Source organism: Curcuma longa, chromosome 1 (assembly GCF_044706935.1).
Source record: "Curcuma longa cultivar G26 ecotype Majalengka, Jawa Barat chromosome 1, ITB_CL_G26_1.1, whole genome shotgun sequence".
NCBI classification, from domain to species: domain Eukaryota; kingdom Viridiplantae; phylum Streptophyta; class Magnoliopsida; order Zingiberales; family Zingiberaceae; genus Curcuma; species Curcuma longa.
Window position 1 is genome coordinate 9,066,819 of NC_133861.1, and position 17,245 is coordinate 9,084,063.

At 34.5% G+C, this 17,245-nt stretch overlaps 3 protein-coding genes across 3 annotated transcripts; all 3 read right to left on the reverse strand.

Moving 5' to 3' along the window:
• Positions 1-77: 77 nt before the first annotated feature.
• On the reverse strand, positions 78-3,407 carry LOC141839789 (sec14 cytosolic factor-like). The gene is made up of 6 exons (XM_074727622.1): positions 3,115-3,407; positions 1,203-1,461; positions 1,071-1,107; positions 845-950; positions 522-632; positions 78-373 (listed from the first exon to the last, which is right to left on the reverse strand). Exons 1-6 carry the CDS (start codon positions 3,217-3,219, stop codon positions 251-253), a joined length of 741 nt encoding a protein of 246 aa, XP_074583723.1. The 5' UTR covers positions 3,220-3,407; the 3' UTR covers positions 78-250.
• Positions 3,408-5,913: 2,506 nt separating this feature from the next.
• On the reverse strand, positions 5,914-11,198 carry LOC141835259 (protein TONNEAU 1a-like). Its single transcript, XM_074722696.1, has 8 exons — positions 10,993-11,198; positions 9,920-10,052; positions 8,418-8,506; positions 8,202-8,312; positions 6,842-6,978; positions 6,733-6,758; positions 6,509-6,662; positions 5,914-6,222 (listed from the first exon to the last, which is right to left on the reverse strand). The coding sequence occupies exons 1-8, from the start codon at positions 11,077-11,079 to the stop codon at positions 6,159-6,161; spliced, it is 801 nt and encodes a 266-aa protein (XP_074578797.1). The 5' UTR covers positions 11,080-11,198; the 3' UTR covers positions 5,914-6,158.
• A 608-nt stretch (positions 11,199-11,806) lies between these two features.
• LOC141831097 (ferritin-3, chloroplastic-like) lies at positions 11,807-14,972 on the reverse strand. The gene is made up of 8 exons (XM_074718532.1): positions 14,609-14,972; positions 13,790-13,873; positions 13,647-13,707; positions 13,435-13,522; positions 12,696-12,757; positions 12,542-12,607; positions 12,187-12,250; positions 11,807-12,097 (listed from the first exon to the last, which is right to left on the reverse strand). Exons 1-8 carry the CDS (start codon positions 14,932-14,934, stop codon positions 12,048-12,050), a joined length of 801 nt encoding a protein of 266 aa, XP_074574633.1. The 5' UTR covers positions 14,935-14,972; the 3' UTR covers positions 11,807-12,047.
• Between the last annotated feature and the right edge of the window lie 2,273 nt (positions 14,973-17,245).

Below are 17,245 nucleotides of genomic sequence, written 5' to 3' on the forward strand. Positions count from 1 at the left end.
TTCCAATATTTTTATGTTTGTATCCTTCAAACAAAATACAGAAAGAATAACATTCAGCAAATTTTGATATTATTGTTCACGGATAATAAACTTTAGTCATTTGTTTTCTTTGAATCTCCACTAAAGATTAGTTCAATGACGAGTTTATAAAGTCTACAAGTGACACTTCCCAATTACAATATCTCCTGAGAATTTTTTTGGTCTTTAAATACTCATAAGAACAGTAGACAAAGTGCATGGGCTTCATGAGTTATTCTATGGATTCTTCAATTGGCACCAAGGACAACCTTCCGCCGTACTTCTCAGGGAGTTGGCTCTCATCGATATCTTCTAATAGTGTGTCTCTCAGCTCTTTTTTGCCCACAAAGATAAACTGCACAAGATCATGACAATACCAGCAGATCAGTTCAAACTTCAAAGAGATCAAACTTCCCCACTTATGGCTCTGTTCTTGTTTCCTCAGAAACATAAATGGTATTCAGTAAAAAAAAGTTGTGACAATCGATATTCGAGAACACTACCTTTTCCTTAGTCTTTGCATCTAGAAATTGGTAGATGACATTCCAAACCTTCATGAAGATGTAAGGTACATTGATTAAGAATGCCTTCCCCAACCTCTCTGGGTAGTAGCTCTGCAGTAGCAAGATGAAATTGGTGAGTGTTAAGTCCATGTCAGTAAACCCTTGTAGTTTAAATCGCAAAGTACTACTTCTTCATTAACTGCTGTTCATTGAACTGCATGGACAAGGCAGAGCTTTTAGCCTAGTTTATAAAATTAGATAAACAACATGGATAACCTATTCAGCTTCAGCAATTAGGTAAAGCAAGATCGTAGGGAAAAAACCTGTAAGATGTCTATAGCTGAAAGGTATCCACGAACATCGCAACTCGAGTACCCCCAACCTTGAAGGTCTGAAATAATGATGAACTTCTCCTGACCATTTGGCATGCTGCGAGTATGTTAAAGGTCAGGTTGATCTACTATGAAAAACAGTTCGTTTGAACAAATTTCTATCTGCTCAAACTTCTTAAGTGTCAGTTTTTAACATCAAGAAACCTAGGTTCTTCACCTGACACATGCTTTTTCCAGAGCATACACAGCAAAACCTGGAAGTACAAGAAAAGCAAAGATCATTTTGATGAATTTCAGGAAGAAATTCCCTATAGTTAACTAGCATTTTGTTTGTTATGTAACAATTTACGCTTCAACTCATCCATCTGTCTTCCAGCAGAGACATGATTTGCAACAAGATAAACTATTATAGGGCGTCCTTGTTTATCAAATCCTTGTTTGTATAGTTCCTTGTGAGCAAGCTCATTGCTGATCTCAGATTCAGAGATAAATCCATTTGGCATTATTGTCTTTCTCCATTTGAGATGTTTAAGGAATTGGGCAGATGCCTTCTCGACATCTAGATCACGGGCACGCAAAAACCTTCTGAGTGTCATATTGTCCACCTCCTGTATTTGCAACAACAATGGTAAGTTTTTGTGACCAGATACCTTTGGATGTGCAGAAAGTTACTGGGATTGCCAAATGTATTTAGGCAAAAGAAGTAATTATATGATTTAAACCTAACCTTCCACTCCTTTTTGAAAATTTTAGATATATGGAATGTGGAGAAGCACGTTAATGCAAAAAAAAGTATCACCGTATAGATTTCCACGAGGAGAGGGTAGATAACTTGAGCTATATACTAGCTTCTAAGTTATGTTTGTTTTACAAACTTGAAGAGTTAACAGAACTGCAAGATTCATTTATATGACATACATAGTTGGAGTTTGATCCTAAGGGCATGTTTTCTATGAGAGAAGAAAAACAATGTGACAAAAAAATTTCCAAGTGCACTTTTCTTCAGTTTCCTTTGACGAAAAAATTAGGGGAAGGAAAAGACTACGAAAACCTTTCCCCAATTTCTTTTTATTGCTTCCATTCAATTTTGGACAAACTTACTTTCACATGAAACGAAGTTCAAATCTGAGTAAAAAAATTCTTTCAAAGTTATTTTTAATTTATGTTTTTCTATTTTTTTATCTTAGAAAAATGAACTTTTAAAACTTTCTCCTCTCATTTTCCTTCCATCAAGAAAACAATTGGAAGAACCTAATGGTTTCCTTACTTAATAGGAAACAAGGTCTATGCGTCTAAGATAGATAGTTCTGACTATATGATCGCACGATAGACATAGAAGGGAGCATGACTTCAAGTGGCTGCACCACTTTTAGATTGGATCATGCCAACACGGATAAATATCATTGTGTCATTCATCCTAAAGTATCAAATTTCAGCTAGTTCAGACAGTACCAACCAAGTCAAGTAGATTCTCTTCCATGGCTCATCCTTCATTTCCATGTACCATTTATAAAGAGTAGATGAGAAACATTATAAAAAGAAAAAGGAGCGAAAAGCACCAACGATTGTGGAGAGGAGTGATACAGTCAACTGAAGGTGAAGGAATTGAGATTTATGTATATCTTGTACATGTATCTATTCTAGTTTCATTAGTATCAGTCCAAGTCTAAATCCTGATGATTATGATTTACCAAAACATACTTACGAATAAGATGGGGGAAAAGCTCCAATATTAGATGTGGTAAGAGCACTAGTTAATCAGGTCTTGAAAAACTTATGAGAGTGATTTCACTAGGATGTTACAAGAACCAATGCTTCCATCCGATATACAATACCCTTTTTAGTATCACTAAGATATAACCATCAATCAATATGTTTGTTATTTGCTTAATTGCAAGGCTTATATCATGCATGCTAAGTGTTACTTGTTGCATGAAAACGGATGAAAGGACTTGAAGCCCAACCATAAACATATATACTAAGAAGAATCAGCTACTACATAACCAGAAGCCTTTATAATACTTAACAGGGAACTCGCACCGTGTTGTGCGCATAAAATCACTGAAAACATCTGAAATTGAAGGTGATTCGACCAAAGGCCAAAATCAACACATTTACAGGGCGGAAACCCTAAACTCAGATACACAAGAATCGAGGCGAGAGGAATGAGAAAAGAGAGGAAAGAAACCGTCCAACAACAAGACGAACGATTAATCAGTCATCTACTTAGCCAAGGGTGAAGGAAGTCATAAAGGCACTACCTTGGCATCGGGATTTTCGGCTTCAACGAGGGCTCTCAGCGAAGCAACCTTCCTCTTCTCCACCTGATCGCTGCCGGGCAACGCGAGCTTGTCTTCTACCTCCATTGCCCTGTTGCTTCACGAGCTCTTTCTCTGTCTGCGCCTGCAATTAATGAGACTTCCTCTTCCTCCTCCTCCTTCTAACCCAAGCAGATATTTCGCCCTCAGCATCTTGTCGCTTTCTCTGTATCTGTGCCATCAAAGACTCGATTTATGCTGAAGTTCATGTGACTTATGGAGAACCACCAAAGTCACCGGCTTTGTTTCCTTATGTAGTTCTTGTGGCCGTGAGGAACGGCAGAGCCGTCCGTCAACTAAAGATAGCAAATTTCTGCATGTCCCTCCAAACAATGATAAACAATTAAGCTTAGCATTAAAAAAAAAACTGCGAGTCAAATAGTCCATGCATAAGCTTTCTATCGATCAAAAGTCAACTCATAGTCCCACATAAACATTTAATTATTTAACTCATTCAAGAATGCATTGAGGAAACACTTAAAGCATGACCCCTGAGATATACACAACATCAAAATATATAGAGAATTAAAAGAGATGTCTAAGGAACTGAAGAAAAAAAATCCCAGGAAAGCTTCCAAAAACAATGCTAACTGTTCTCTCCGATTCTTAATAAAACACAATGATGACGGTTTCGATTTGAGTAGTGGATCAAATCCTTGATAAATCATGAAAAATTAATTTTTGAAGATGGCTGGCAATAACGTCTAAAATAAAGAGATGGTAAGAAGGAATCAATAAGAAGAGTCGGCAGACGACCACAAGGAGTAGACAGGAGTTAACTATCCTCGAAAAAACTTATTAAGAGGTTAGAAACTTAGAATGGGTCAAAGTGCACTTTGACATTGTCCCCTTTCAAGTTAGGAGATAACGAAGAAGTGAATAGAGAATCTGAAATATTATTATGATTTCAGATATTGATCATATCTTCGATCAAAGAGATAAAATATCTTTTATAAAAATAAATAAATATATCTCTTCATTAATGTATTCTTTTAATGAGTGTATCTTTTCATTTAATTCGAACTCTTTGAGTCTTCAGATGAACTGGCCCTTCATATCTTTTAAAAATAAAAAAAAATCGCATCCCCTAACTATTAAAATAAGTAATCAATAATTGTATTTTTAATATAAATGTCTTAACTGAGGTAATCTTTCATTTGAGCTGTGTAATTAATGTCATAATTGTTATGACTGATATAATCTTTCATATGACCTCTTGTAATTGATGTCATAAATAATTATATTGATGGCGTAATTGTTTAGATGATAATACTCTTTTGAGAAGTCGACTAGAACATTATATTAAAAATGAATTCTTCTTTGAGATTCTAAATCTTTTTTCATACTAGATCTAGAACATTATATCTAAATTAAGAGATTCAAATTTTTTTATGATGAATCTTTATTCGATCTGAGTTCACTGTTATATAGATAATCCGATTTCTTTTTGTAATGAATCTAAGTTAGGTATGTGATTTAAAATTTTAAACGATCCGATTTTTTTCTTTAGGTAAAGAGTTGATTGGTATGGTGAAAGATGTTGCAGTGAGATAATTAATTATTTGAAAGGAAAAGTAATTGAGAGAATTAGAAATAAAAATCAGAAAATAAAAGAGAATTAAAAAAATAAGAAAAAGGAGGAGAAGAAACGAAAAGGAGACTTGGAATAGAAGAGAAAGGGAAAGAGAATATAATAATATGACTATGACTATTTTGCATTATTTTTTGATTGGATATGTTTGTGTAAACAGGATCTTTGATGAGTACTATGGTTGATAAAATGTCATGTTTATAGATTTTTTTTTTACAAAAATAAAACAATTTTAGAAATTATATATATATATATATATATATATATATATATAAACTCTTGGTATTGGTATGTTATAGAATATTTTTTTCGATGAGATGAAAATTTAAAATGTTAATTATTAGATGAATATCACTCTTATTTCAAATTTATTCGATTGATCCACTTCTAAACTTAGTTGAGCCCAAACTTAGATATCTGAATTATGATAAAAAATTTAAAAGAAAAACAAAGATACGAAAAGATCTGTCACTCGCAAAAGCTAACAAGTCAACAGCGGATTCATACCGGCAGTAGTGGTCCGTCGCCGACTCAACTGAACAAGTTGAAAAAAAAAACAAGGAAAATGTGAGTTAAAATTATTTTCGAAAATAAAATGATGACGTGGGAAGAAATTGAATATGAAATCGTGAAATGGAAGATCAAGCCGTACATTCGATAGCTTTGCGGAATAGTTTGGACTGATCGTCTAATGATTTGCACACTGTGCATTTAATAAAATCTTAGACATTTGTTTAAAACCGAATAACAATATACAGCGCACACATTAATGAATTATAATTCCCTTTATTTTAATAATCATTATTACTATTATTATAGCCTAGGTAGCAAATCGCCATCCACTAAATCAATTGTTGAATTGTCAGATCTTGGAGGGACCACATGACATGCTGATATCTGGAAATTAAGATACCCACATACTGTTTGATTTGTGAAAATTATATTTTTAATTTACAATTTAAAAAATATTACAAATATATAATTATCATATGTAAAAACAAATCGACACTAAAAATTTATTATTTTAAGTTTTAAATTTTGTTCTATAAAAGGAATTTTCCAAAGTAAATTAGGCCTAAAATGTTCTTTTGAAGACGATAGACTTTGACCAAAGTATTAAAAGGGATGATGAAAACGGTTTCTTACAGCTTGGCCTACGTGCAGGGATGATGATAATCCATTAAATTTGGCCTAAAAGAATCACTCGGTGCTTACTGCAAATCAATAGAAATCAAGCAAAAGTGCAGCACAAGATACATAGTAGACCACTAACCAATATGACATGAATCTAAAAGCAAAAATCAATAAACATCTAAATAGAAAAGATAAACAGTATTTTACCGACTCGATGTTGTATACATGATGAAGGAAGCTAAAAACACATTGATGTAGACTGCTAATTTGGGTAGCGATGATGATCAACACTGCCATTATCGTCCATCATACCCTCAGTTGAATGCCTGCATAAACAACGACAACAATCATAAAACGAGCTACTAAATTCTAAATCAAAACTTTTCTATCTACGTTGTCCATTTTGAAATGGGAGCGATGATAACAGGATGTTATTTTGTAAAATGGTTAGTATGAATGAATAGCTTAGGGGGTTAAGATGACAAAAGGGAAAGCTCGGATAAAGTTGGCGATAGAAGCATTCAGGCTTTTATTGAGTCTCAAGCCACAAGAGATTAACAATTCCAAGCTCTTATTAAAATAGCAAAGAGAATGCTAAACCAGGGAATATACCTCCAAGATGATGTCAAATTTCGAGCTTTTCTGTCCAGCTGAATGTTTTCTAAAGCCTTAGCAGTTCGAATTACATCCTCTGATACGTCATCATCATATTTCCACATGTAATCATCCTTCCTAGACATGGGAATTGAGGAACTTGACTTTCGTTCTGGAAGCACAAGGAAGATATTAAATAAGCAGTTAAATGGCAGCATAAGATGTGAGTTTTTTCTATTTACCTGATGACTGGTTACGAGGGATTGGCCTAACATCAACCATGAAAAAACAATAAATTAGGAAAAGTACCCAAACAGAAACTAACATTAAAAGTTAACCCAACATAATTACCTGCTCAATGCAGGTAATCCTCCAGGAGCAGTGGATGACGACGATGGCCTTCGGACATTCCTGGCTTCAGCATTAGATACTGAATCATTCTGCGAATCAATTAATCGCCCACCAGCCAACCTATTTTGAATCAAATTCTGTGCAACAACAGGTCAAGAGCTAACCAAACATATTCGTAGAATGAATGCAATTTTAATCTACACCCTCTGTACCACCAACACACTCGTGTAGGCATTACAGTCATATTGATTAAGCGTAAGAAACTTTCAGAAATAACAGCGAATGACCATTACATCTACCACCTGTGTTGAATGCTTGAACCCAAGTCCAAATAACATAGTTTCCAATTCCACTATTGCAGGTAAGTAAATGTTATATTTCAAATAAACAATGCCTCAATTATAAGCATTCTATGAACTCATCAAATCTGTTAGTTTTTACATACAAGTGATGCATAGGAAACTATAACATGTTGATTCTCTATAGTGTTGGAACTGCAGTATAGTGATAAAACCAGTGTAATCACAGTGTAACAATTATATGAATTTTAAAACCATTTATGTTTTATGGGATTAAATTACTGATTATTAAATAATAAGAATATAAAATGAAATAAAACCAAATTTTCAGAAATTTGTGTTCTGAGTCTTCCTTTTTTGCTCTGAAAATAAGCCTCTAAAATCTCATATTTTGTAGTAGTTTATGCTGTTAGAAATGGGTGGACAGTCTAGCTGCAGCCACTGGACAATGTCACGGCTAGACTAGAGTATTCAGGTTATTAAAGAGTAAAGACTCATCTTGTTCAGGATTCAGTGATCAGCATATCATTATCTAATGTTTTATGCTTCAACTGACTACAGTAGTCTATTTCTCCATAGCAGCAATTTAACAAAGTAAAATTAATCAATCACATATAACTAACAGGAAATCTCACTTGAGATTACGGTTCTGTTAATTACCACCTTTCTAAATTTGATTTGCTAGATTCATTGAGTAACATGGCTCAAAGAAGAAAAATGAGGGAAGAAAATGTGAATTAAATCAATATTCTTATTACCTTCCTTTTCATATAGCCTTTTTAAAAAAAATTACAATAACTGGAACTGCCCAAATTTGTTGGTAAACATTTTTCAAATTGAAATTACCCAAGTTGGTTATTGGTCATATTTTATTAATGTTGAAATTTTGGATGTTATATACGAGACAATAATTCTCTTAATAATCAATCCAATAAATAACACCAAGGAAGATGGCTCTGCAATTACAATCTTTCCAGACCTATAGGACATCGTATATTTTTCCAAAACAAGGGGGAAAAATGAAAGAAAATTGACTGCATAAGGGAATCAAACCACCAAACCTCATATTTTAGATATCCTTCAAGAACATCTAATAGTAATGGACCGCTTTCACCATCTCTGTTTGTTCTGGTGCTAAAGTCCTTCAACTCATCTTGCCAGAAGTCCTTTGGCTGGAAGAAAAGGAAAGACAAGATATAAAAATTATAAATCTGCCGTTTCATAATATGAATCACCATAAAGCAGCAGCATACAGACAAGATATTCCGTGCATTTACCAAATTACACTCAGGTAGATAAACTTTGAGAGTGTGACCTAACTGGGCCCATTCCAAGTATTCAGAAACTAATGCTGTCAACAACCTTCCTGTAACCAACAAGAACTCAGTTTTAATAAAAGAAATTTATATAATTCAATACAAGAAAAGGCTACAAAATGGTTATGGTAATTTTGAATTTAAGTTCCAATGTTGTCACGTTGCATAAAGACATACAAAGACTTCATAATGAACAAATGTTGCATATAATAGCAGGTGAAAATGCTAAAATGTATGTGGGGTAATACTAGAAAGAAATAAAAATTACAGACATTACTACTAGGGAGCTATTAGGTGTGGTTGAAAACTTGAAATAGAATAACTGATAACAAAATGAGAGAAAGTAAATAAAGATGGTATGGACATGTAATACAGAAGTAAATTTTTTAGGCGCACAAGTTGAATGAATTAAAGCTGAAAGTGTCAAGTACAGAGAAAGATCAAAGAAATTTTTAAGTAATATATTTTTAAAAAATTAAGTTTTGAATACAACTAGCCATACAATTTTAAATAGAGTTCATGGAGGAATAATATCTATGAAGTTACTCCAAATAGTTGGAAATAACAATGTTTGTTTGATGTTGTAGTCTGAATATATGTAGATACCTCTGACAAGTGACAAAAATAGGATTTCTTTTGTTTACTTTCCTGTTTCAAATAGCAATAGAACTGGTAATTATTAACCCAATTTGCGTGAAGGGTTTGATGGAGGTTGCTCTTAAAATAATACAAAGTTCAAGTTCAACAGTGTGCTTGATCTAGACTGGTTCAGTTATGTACCTCAAGTCTATTGAGATATGAAACAATAAGAGAAAATCACTAAAGTCATACTGACTCATGTGCAACCTGCAAAATTAAATCATTCTACATATAATAATTTTTGTAAGTATATTAAATTACCGATTTAGCAAGCAAAATCATCATATAGGTATCATACTTAAAATGAGTGCTTAATAACAAACATACAATATTTATCAACAACAACAAACTAAACCAATTTTCGAGTGAAAGTTATCACTAAGAAGCAGTATGATATAATATTTGTCAAAAAAAGAAGTGTAAAGCCCAACTAAAAATCCCATGAAAATCCTACTAGAGAATCATTTTCCTTATATTCAATAAATCAATGCTGTATTGATGTGAGTGGAAGACTTTTTGACTTACTACAAAAGAACCAAAGTTAAAGAAACTACAACTCAAAAGTCGTGAATATTTTAGGGTTCGCATTTCCTTGCAAGCATTTTGATAAGACAAATTTGGTACCATGTTTTCACCAAACAAGCTCCAACTAGAAAAGTAATCCCTGTACTCTTCTATAAAATGATTCAAGAACCAAACCAATCAGTTTATCACAGTAACAGAAAACTACTGAATTCTCAAGATATTCCATTACATAATCTTAAAGCACAGCTAGCGAACTTTAGGTACTTTGCATAGAGAGATTCACATATAGAAAATGAAACCTGAAGGAGAGACATGCAGCTGCTTTGCTCGATCATTGCAGCTTCCTAGTAGTGCAGGAGGGGCATTGTCCTCATTTACAAGAACTCTATCTTCTTCTTCTATGGCTTCAAAGACACTTGCCCTGAGGTCAGCCTAACACGAACCAGAAGAAGTCAAACAAGCAACAAACAAAGTGTTGAACATAGTGGATCATCAAAAACTCCACAAAGAAAACGATTAATATTTTTTACAAGTCAAAATTTTCAATTTGCAACGAGTTTTTTTTCTCAGTTCTGACAGAAAACTTAAAATGGCATAGTCCTTGACTAATTTAAGAGTGATGCTACTTGTCACAATATATTCTCGTCACAAATTTGTGATGAGAATCTGGACCATTCAATCACAATCACCCATTCAATCACAATCATCCATTCAATCTACGATCAGGATTTAATCTTAATTTTAAAATCCAACGGTGCAGATTCCCATCACAACATTTGTGACGGGAATTCTATTGTGACAAGTAGCTTTTTTCCTAATTTAAACTATCACAAGAAATATATATTTCCAAGAGGCACTTCAAAGGTTTAAACACCATTGAACCTTTACGAAGGAATGTGTCTCCCCTTCACAATGACGAAATACAGCCCCTTAAAACTATGAAATCCACATTCGTAAAAATACCCAGAATTAAGTACAATGCATATTTCTTTACGCCAGTTTGTTCACCAGAAAGAATGTCCATTGCAACTCAGAAGGAAAACTTTAGCGAATTTATGACGAGAAAATTGCGTTCTAGATCTCACTTAGCTGACCAGACCTCCATCTCGACACTCAAAAATCCAATGCAAGTCAGATGGCAGAGAAAGTTAACTTTACCACAATATCTCACGCCAAAATAAATTCCCTGAAATGCATTATTTTTAAAGGAAAAAAAAGAGTTAGTGTTCTAGAAGAGTGACAACTTCAGGATAAATCAGGAGCTCAATTTCCCCCATTCAGCATGAATGACAAACATAATCTTGATTTGATGAGAGGATCTGCCATGATCGGGACAAAAACAAAAGAGAAAGAGAGGAGAGTAAGGATCAACCCTAATCCTGGCGAGGACGCCTTTCTTCTCGAGGGTGCGGGTGACGAGAGTCTTGAGGTCCATCATCTCCCTCGCGTAGTCGTCCATCTCGTCGCTCTCGGAGACGAAGCCCCAACTCCCTTCTGTCTCACCCAGTCTCCTCCACGGCCAGGTGAGGTCGACACACGAGGGGAACAAGTGTGCCGCTGCCGCCCGAAGATTCTAAGGTTTGGTTAGATTAACCATCGGCGTCAAACTAACCGGGCCGTCCGCAACCCGGCACGGTCTGAACCGCATTTCTAGTACGCTCTGTCAAAATAGCTTTGGTACTCATACAAACTATCAATTACTTTTAGCATAATCATTAAATAATATAACTTTAATAATAAGATAAATATAACGACAAAATTGCTATTTATTTTAAACAAATAATTATATAAATATTTTTCTATTTACAAGTGGCCATAAATGCTTGATATAGTGAAAGCAAATTTGACTCGTCAAGATAAACAATTTCTAAATGCTTCTAAAAATTTTTAAGAAATGTTTTAATGACCTTTAAATGATCAACACCAACATTAGTTTTTTTATCATTTTGATTAAAAATCATAATAAATGGATGACTTTCTATACAAGAATTTGTATAAATTATATTGATGATTTTATAAAAGTTCAAAATAGTTTTGAGTTGTCCATGTAGAGCATTGACAAGTGGTTAGTTTGGGTAGGAGATCTGAAGCATCGGCCACAACAAACAAAACACAGTGGGAAAAAAAAAAACAGGAAGTGATTAAGATCAGATACAGTGACCTTTAAGTTCGTAAACATTTTAAGATTGATGCATTAAACTGAGTTCGTAGATATTTAAAATTGAGCCACAAATTACTACACGGAACCAGTACATTGACGATTGACCCACTCTGATTTCTACTGAGATTTTATTCACACTACTACATGGAAAGAGGAAATAGAGATAACCTAAGCGATAACGACGACAACCAAAAGGTTCGAGCACGAGACGGGACTACAACAATCTAGAACTAGATAAGACAGAAGGACAATATTCCTCGTAAACCTCATGCTGCATCTCCTTCATGGAGAAGCTTCTGGTCGAAATGCCAAACTCCTGAAAGACAATTTAAAGATACATAAGAAACATTGAAATAAATGTCGAGTAAAAAGAATGGGGCATGAGGATGTTGATTCTGGTCTCACCATGTCCCTTTCCAACTCTCCTCAACTGCGCAACATATTCAGAGACCTTTTTAATTGTTTCCACCTGAAAACAAAGTACAAGATACACAGGAAGTATTATCGCTGAGTCTTCCAGGATTTCACAAAAGGTAAAGAGTATAAAATTGATGAGCGTGTACTAAATGGGGACTGCAATACACTTATCCTCCTATGCTTCCCGTGAGCATCAAAAATTGAAAGTTGCAGTGGTTTTGATGGTTGGGCAAGTAATTTAGAGGACTAACAGTTCAAAATCCAAGTGCAAAATGTTTTTCGCATTCAAGCATTAGTTTCTGATAATTGAAAGGCAAGGACCAGGACAAGAATGCAAGCTTACCTGCTCTTCAAGAAACTCACTCTCAATGAAGTCAGTCAGTTGAGGATCATTGGCATTTTGAGCTACCTGTTTGTCCAAATGTTATGCAAGATTATCTTCAATGCAAACCCAGTGCTGAAAACCAATAAGCGCATATACGGAGAAATTTACTCACACTGTGTAACTGGAGTAGTTTCTCATTTGTCAGCTTCTCAAGAGCCAAAGCCAATTCCATTGCTGAATAAATACCATTAGCTATAAGTTAATAGCCATTTAATCTCAGTAAAAAAAATCACAACAAAACCACTAAATAGGTCTCCGCTGAATGGGTTAAGAACTCACATCAAATGCTCAATTAGTGATGAAATGGTCTGTGTCAAAGAAGCATATGTATTACTAGTGTAATGAGTAATTATGAGGTCCCAACAAGATAAAGACATGAATTAAGTTAGAATATCAATAGCAAAATAAACTGCATAAGAAACAAAGTACTTTTTCTCTTGAAAGGACATATTTGATGTATTGCCCTTTTTTTCCTAGTGAAAAGGTCCAGCTGCTTTTCTTAAGCTTCTTCTCTCAAAACCATCTCTTTTTCTTTTTTTTTCTTTGTTTTTTTTTTTTTTTTTTTTTGCATGTGTGTTGTTGTTGTTTTTTGATGCTATCTTGCACTTCCATGTGATTGTTTGCAGGTATGGCATGCTGAAGTGCATCAACAATTACCACATAAGTGAAAGCCGTGACATCAAAAATCATCTCAAACTTAAGAATGGCAGATGCCTAATTCAGTTCAAATAATCAGATTGGGTATTGACAGAAACATTCTTGAACTTGATAATGATCCAGATATATCAAAATATAAGTCCTTAAACCAGGCAACAAGATTGATATACCCACAGTGACTCCATTGTTCTTACCATACAAAGCATCACCCTTCTCGGGGTGATCAAATTCAGTCAGGGGTGTAACTATTGGCAAAAGCTTAACCCTTCCTCCTCTTTTGTTCTGGTCAATAAAAAACCCCTCAGTTACTATACATCAGAAAGAGCAATCCTCCAAAATATTATAACGGACATCAAAGGGGAAAATAAAGACAGAAAATCTCGAGGAGTAGAAGATTGCTAGATACCTGGTACTTAATCAGTTTCTCAGCATGATCCCTTTCCTCATCACTGGATTCGTTGAAGAATCTTAAATATATGACAATAATAAAAACCTCAGTCCCATGCATATCAAGGATATGAATACAACTGTGATTTGTCAAAGACTTACTTTGCCAGGCCTTTTAGCGCAACGTTATCTCGATCAAAGTAAGCAAACAGAGCATGATACGCATAGGAGACATTGTATTCCACGCTGAATAAAAACACCCATGAGAAGAACATTAGCAAGAGAAATCTTAGAATCTAGTCAGTTAAAACACTTAACACAGACAACAAATAAAATACTGAAGCAAGAATAAGAGGTAAAAATAACACAATCACATCCTTTTCACATAGAATTCCAGCATCCAAATAATTAAAAGTGAGAAATCTTAGAATCTAGTCAGTTAAAACACTTAACATAGACAACAAATAAAATACTGAAGCAAGAATAAGAGGTAAAAATAACACAATCACATCCTTTCACATAGAATTCCAGCATCCAAATAATTAAAAGTAATAGTTCCAAAATATAAATTGTTTATACAAATCAAAAAATAACAGAAACCCAACAATCATCTCGACGGCTCATAATGTCCTCTTAAAACAGTCATAAAGGTTAGAAAACCGGCAAGCAAAATTCTTTCAAAAGACTCAATATTTTTCTGCCGTGATGGACCCCGTGGAAGGATAAGGCATTTGCTCCCGCGATTCATGACCTTTTGGCAGTCGCAAAATTCAATTCAATAAATCGTAACAGCACTAAACAGTAAAAATATGGCCACTAGAAGCAAAACTATAAGACTAACTGATTCTCTCCCCAATCTAATTACGATCTGGAAAACAAATAAGATAAAGCATATTATCAAGCGGTATATAGGAGAAGGTTAAATTAAATGAGAAACAATAGAAGAATGAGAAAAAAAAATTTATTGGCGAAAGAAAGTACTTGATCTGAACATTAATGGCCGCTTCGCAGTCGTCGGTGTATTTCTGGCGGGCAAGGGACTGATCGAGGGCGATGGGGACGAGAGACGCCTCGATTCTCTTGAGCTCCTCGAACGGCTGGAACACGACACCAGTGATGGCTTGTCCGCCCTCGATGGCGAGTATCGGCCCTCTCCGACGCCCCTCCTTCGAGAGCTTCAAGTAGGAGAAGGGAAACGGAAACCTTCCGCCACCGACGTCCGCCGTACGAGGTGAGGCGTCGGAGGCGGAGGCGGAGGCGGAGGCGGCGACGGCGAGGAGACCGAACTGAGGAGCCTTGAGAAGCATGGTGGCGAACTGAGGAGGAAGTGGAAGAGGAACTTAGGATTTGGAAATGGATGAGAGCAGATAATGGATGGCGGGATGTCTTTAAAGAGGGAACGGACGGTAGAGATGAAGGATTAGGTGGGGAGGCGCGTGTGGCCGGCTCGTGTTCGTCACACGTCGCTACTCGCCACGTTATTGGTGGGTAATGCTGGGTCGGTTGTCAATGACAAGGAGGAATCACGATATCCAGCCCCGTGAAGAATTAAATTAAAATTATTTTATTTTATTTTATTTTTCCTTGTGGAGGCGTGGGCCATTTCATTAATTTCTCGTTAAATTTTCGAGTCGATGGCAATGTGATTAATCGATCGCTTGACAAATCAAACCCAATTTTAATTGGTAGTCAATTTTAATTTGTATTCTTTTCATTGGAGATTTGGATAAATTAGGCGGAAAATACAGCGAATGGTTGAAAAATAAACAAGAGAAATTTCTTCCTCCATTTGAATGAACCAAAATAGAAGTATGGGAATAGAAGCAAGAGTTGAATGAAAACGATCGCATTTGCGTGCTCGACGAGGGTAAAGATGACGAGGAGGGAGAAGATAAGGCATGAGAGGGAGGGGCGCGTGGTGGCCTCGCGTAATGCTTTGCCGTTTGCGTCCTCCGTGTCCGTGGCCAAAAGATCGCACTCAGAGAGAGGCGATGGAGCACGCATTATTGCACAGCGTTGAATTGGAAGTCTTCGGCGTTTGGTTTTTCTTTCCGTGTCCATTTCCATCTCTCTGTCCATTCATGGCAGTATTCTCCCGTGAGATTCTCGAAGCTCGTGGCCTACACAAGTCCAGCCACATGCAAAATGAAAGGCTCTATATAAGCGTCTATATACAGAAGGGTGTTCTTTCATTCATTTCATGGCCAAAATCTATTAAAATAGTATCTTATTCATACTTTTGACTAGAATTGCATAGTAAGTTTGATTGTTATTTTAAAATAATATAATTTGAAAAATTGCAAGTACAGTGCCAAATTGCCAAATCATAGACATGACGTGTGAGATCGTTGAGATGACATATTCCACCATTATAGTCAATTCCACAGCCTACCAATCACAGTTTGGATCGAGCTGTAATTCAATCACGAGATCATGATTTTGATTAAAAAATTATAAATTATTAATCAAATCTAATTTTGATAGTAGGAAATTAAAAATATCAATCAAATTTAATTTTGACCAATAAAAAATTAAAAATTCTTGATCAAATTTAATTTTAATCATTAAAAATTAAAAATTACTATTGAATCTAACTACAGTCAATCAAAAATTTAAAATTATCAATCAAAGACAACTTAACGCATAAAAAATGACCAAGTAAATCTAATTTGGATAGTAAAAATTAAAATTATCAACTAAAATATAAATCTCAGTTAAAACTTATTTTAGCTTATAATTTTAAATATTTATCAGTCAAACTCGTACTTTTCCAAAATAAAATAATAATTATATTTTATTATATATATACATAATATTTTAAAAAATTGAAGGGGCTCAATAAAATAAATGCCCGTGGCTTATGCCTCAAGTCCGAGCTCATTTTTTTAATTTAAAATAAAACTTTTAACTCCAGAATCTAAAATAAACATAATAAATATCATTTAAACTAATAATTTATTAACATATATTAAAATACATAATATTAATAAGTTTTTTTTTGGTTCTAGCCCAATCAAGTCCGCTAAGCTCAATTTTTTAATTTAAAATAAAACTTTTAACTCTTCAAAATTATTAAGTAAATAATAAAAATCTAAATTAAACATAATAAATATCATTTAAACTAATAATTTATGTAACATATATTAAAATACATAATATTAATAAGTATTTTTTTGGTTAAAAACATCGTGTTATAGTGCTTATTTGTCACAAATTCAAATTATTAAGGATCCTTAAGCAATTTACTTATGAATGTTTGATGCCCCCTAAAAAATTCATGCGTAGGAAAAGGATAAAAATAGACTTAGAGAACCGCTAAAGATGTTATAGTATTTGACGGTGTTTCCGCTAAAGATGTAATAGTATTTGACGGTGTTTTTTTTTTTTTAGTTTTTTGCTTGGGTTTCTCCTTTTCCGATAATTCCACCCCAATAGATCTTGGAATCTAATAACCTAAGAAGATAGAGAGCATTAGAGTTAGTCGGTTTAACCGACATTGGTATTTCAATGCTCAAATCAGTATCCTCACAGTGGAAGAATAGTGATCTTGCCAAAGAAGAAAAGAGAAGAAGCAGAAGGAAAAAAGATAACAAAAGACGTAATGGAAAAGAAATCACC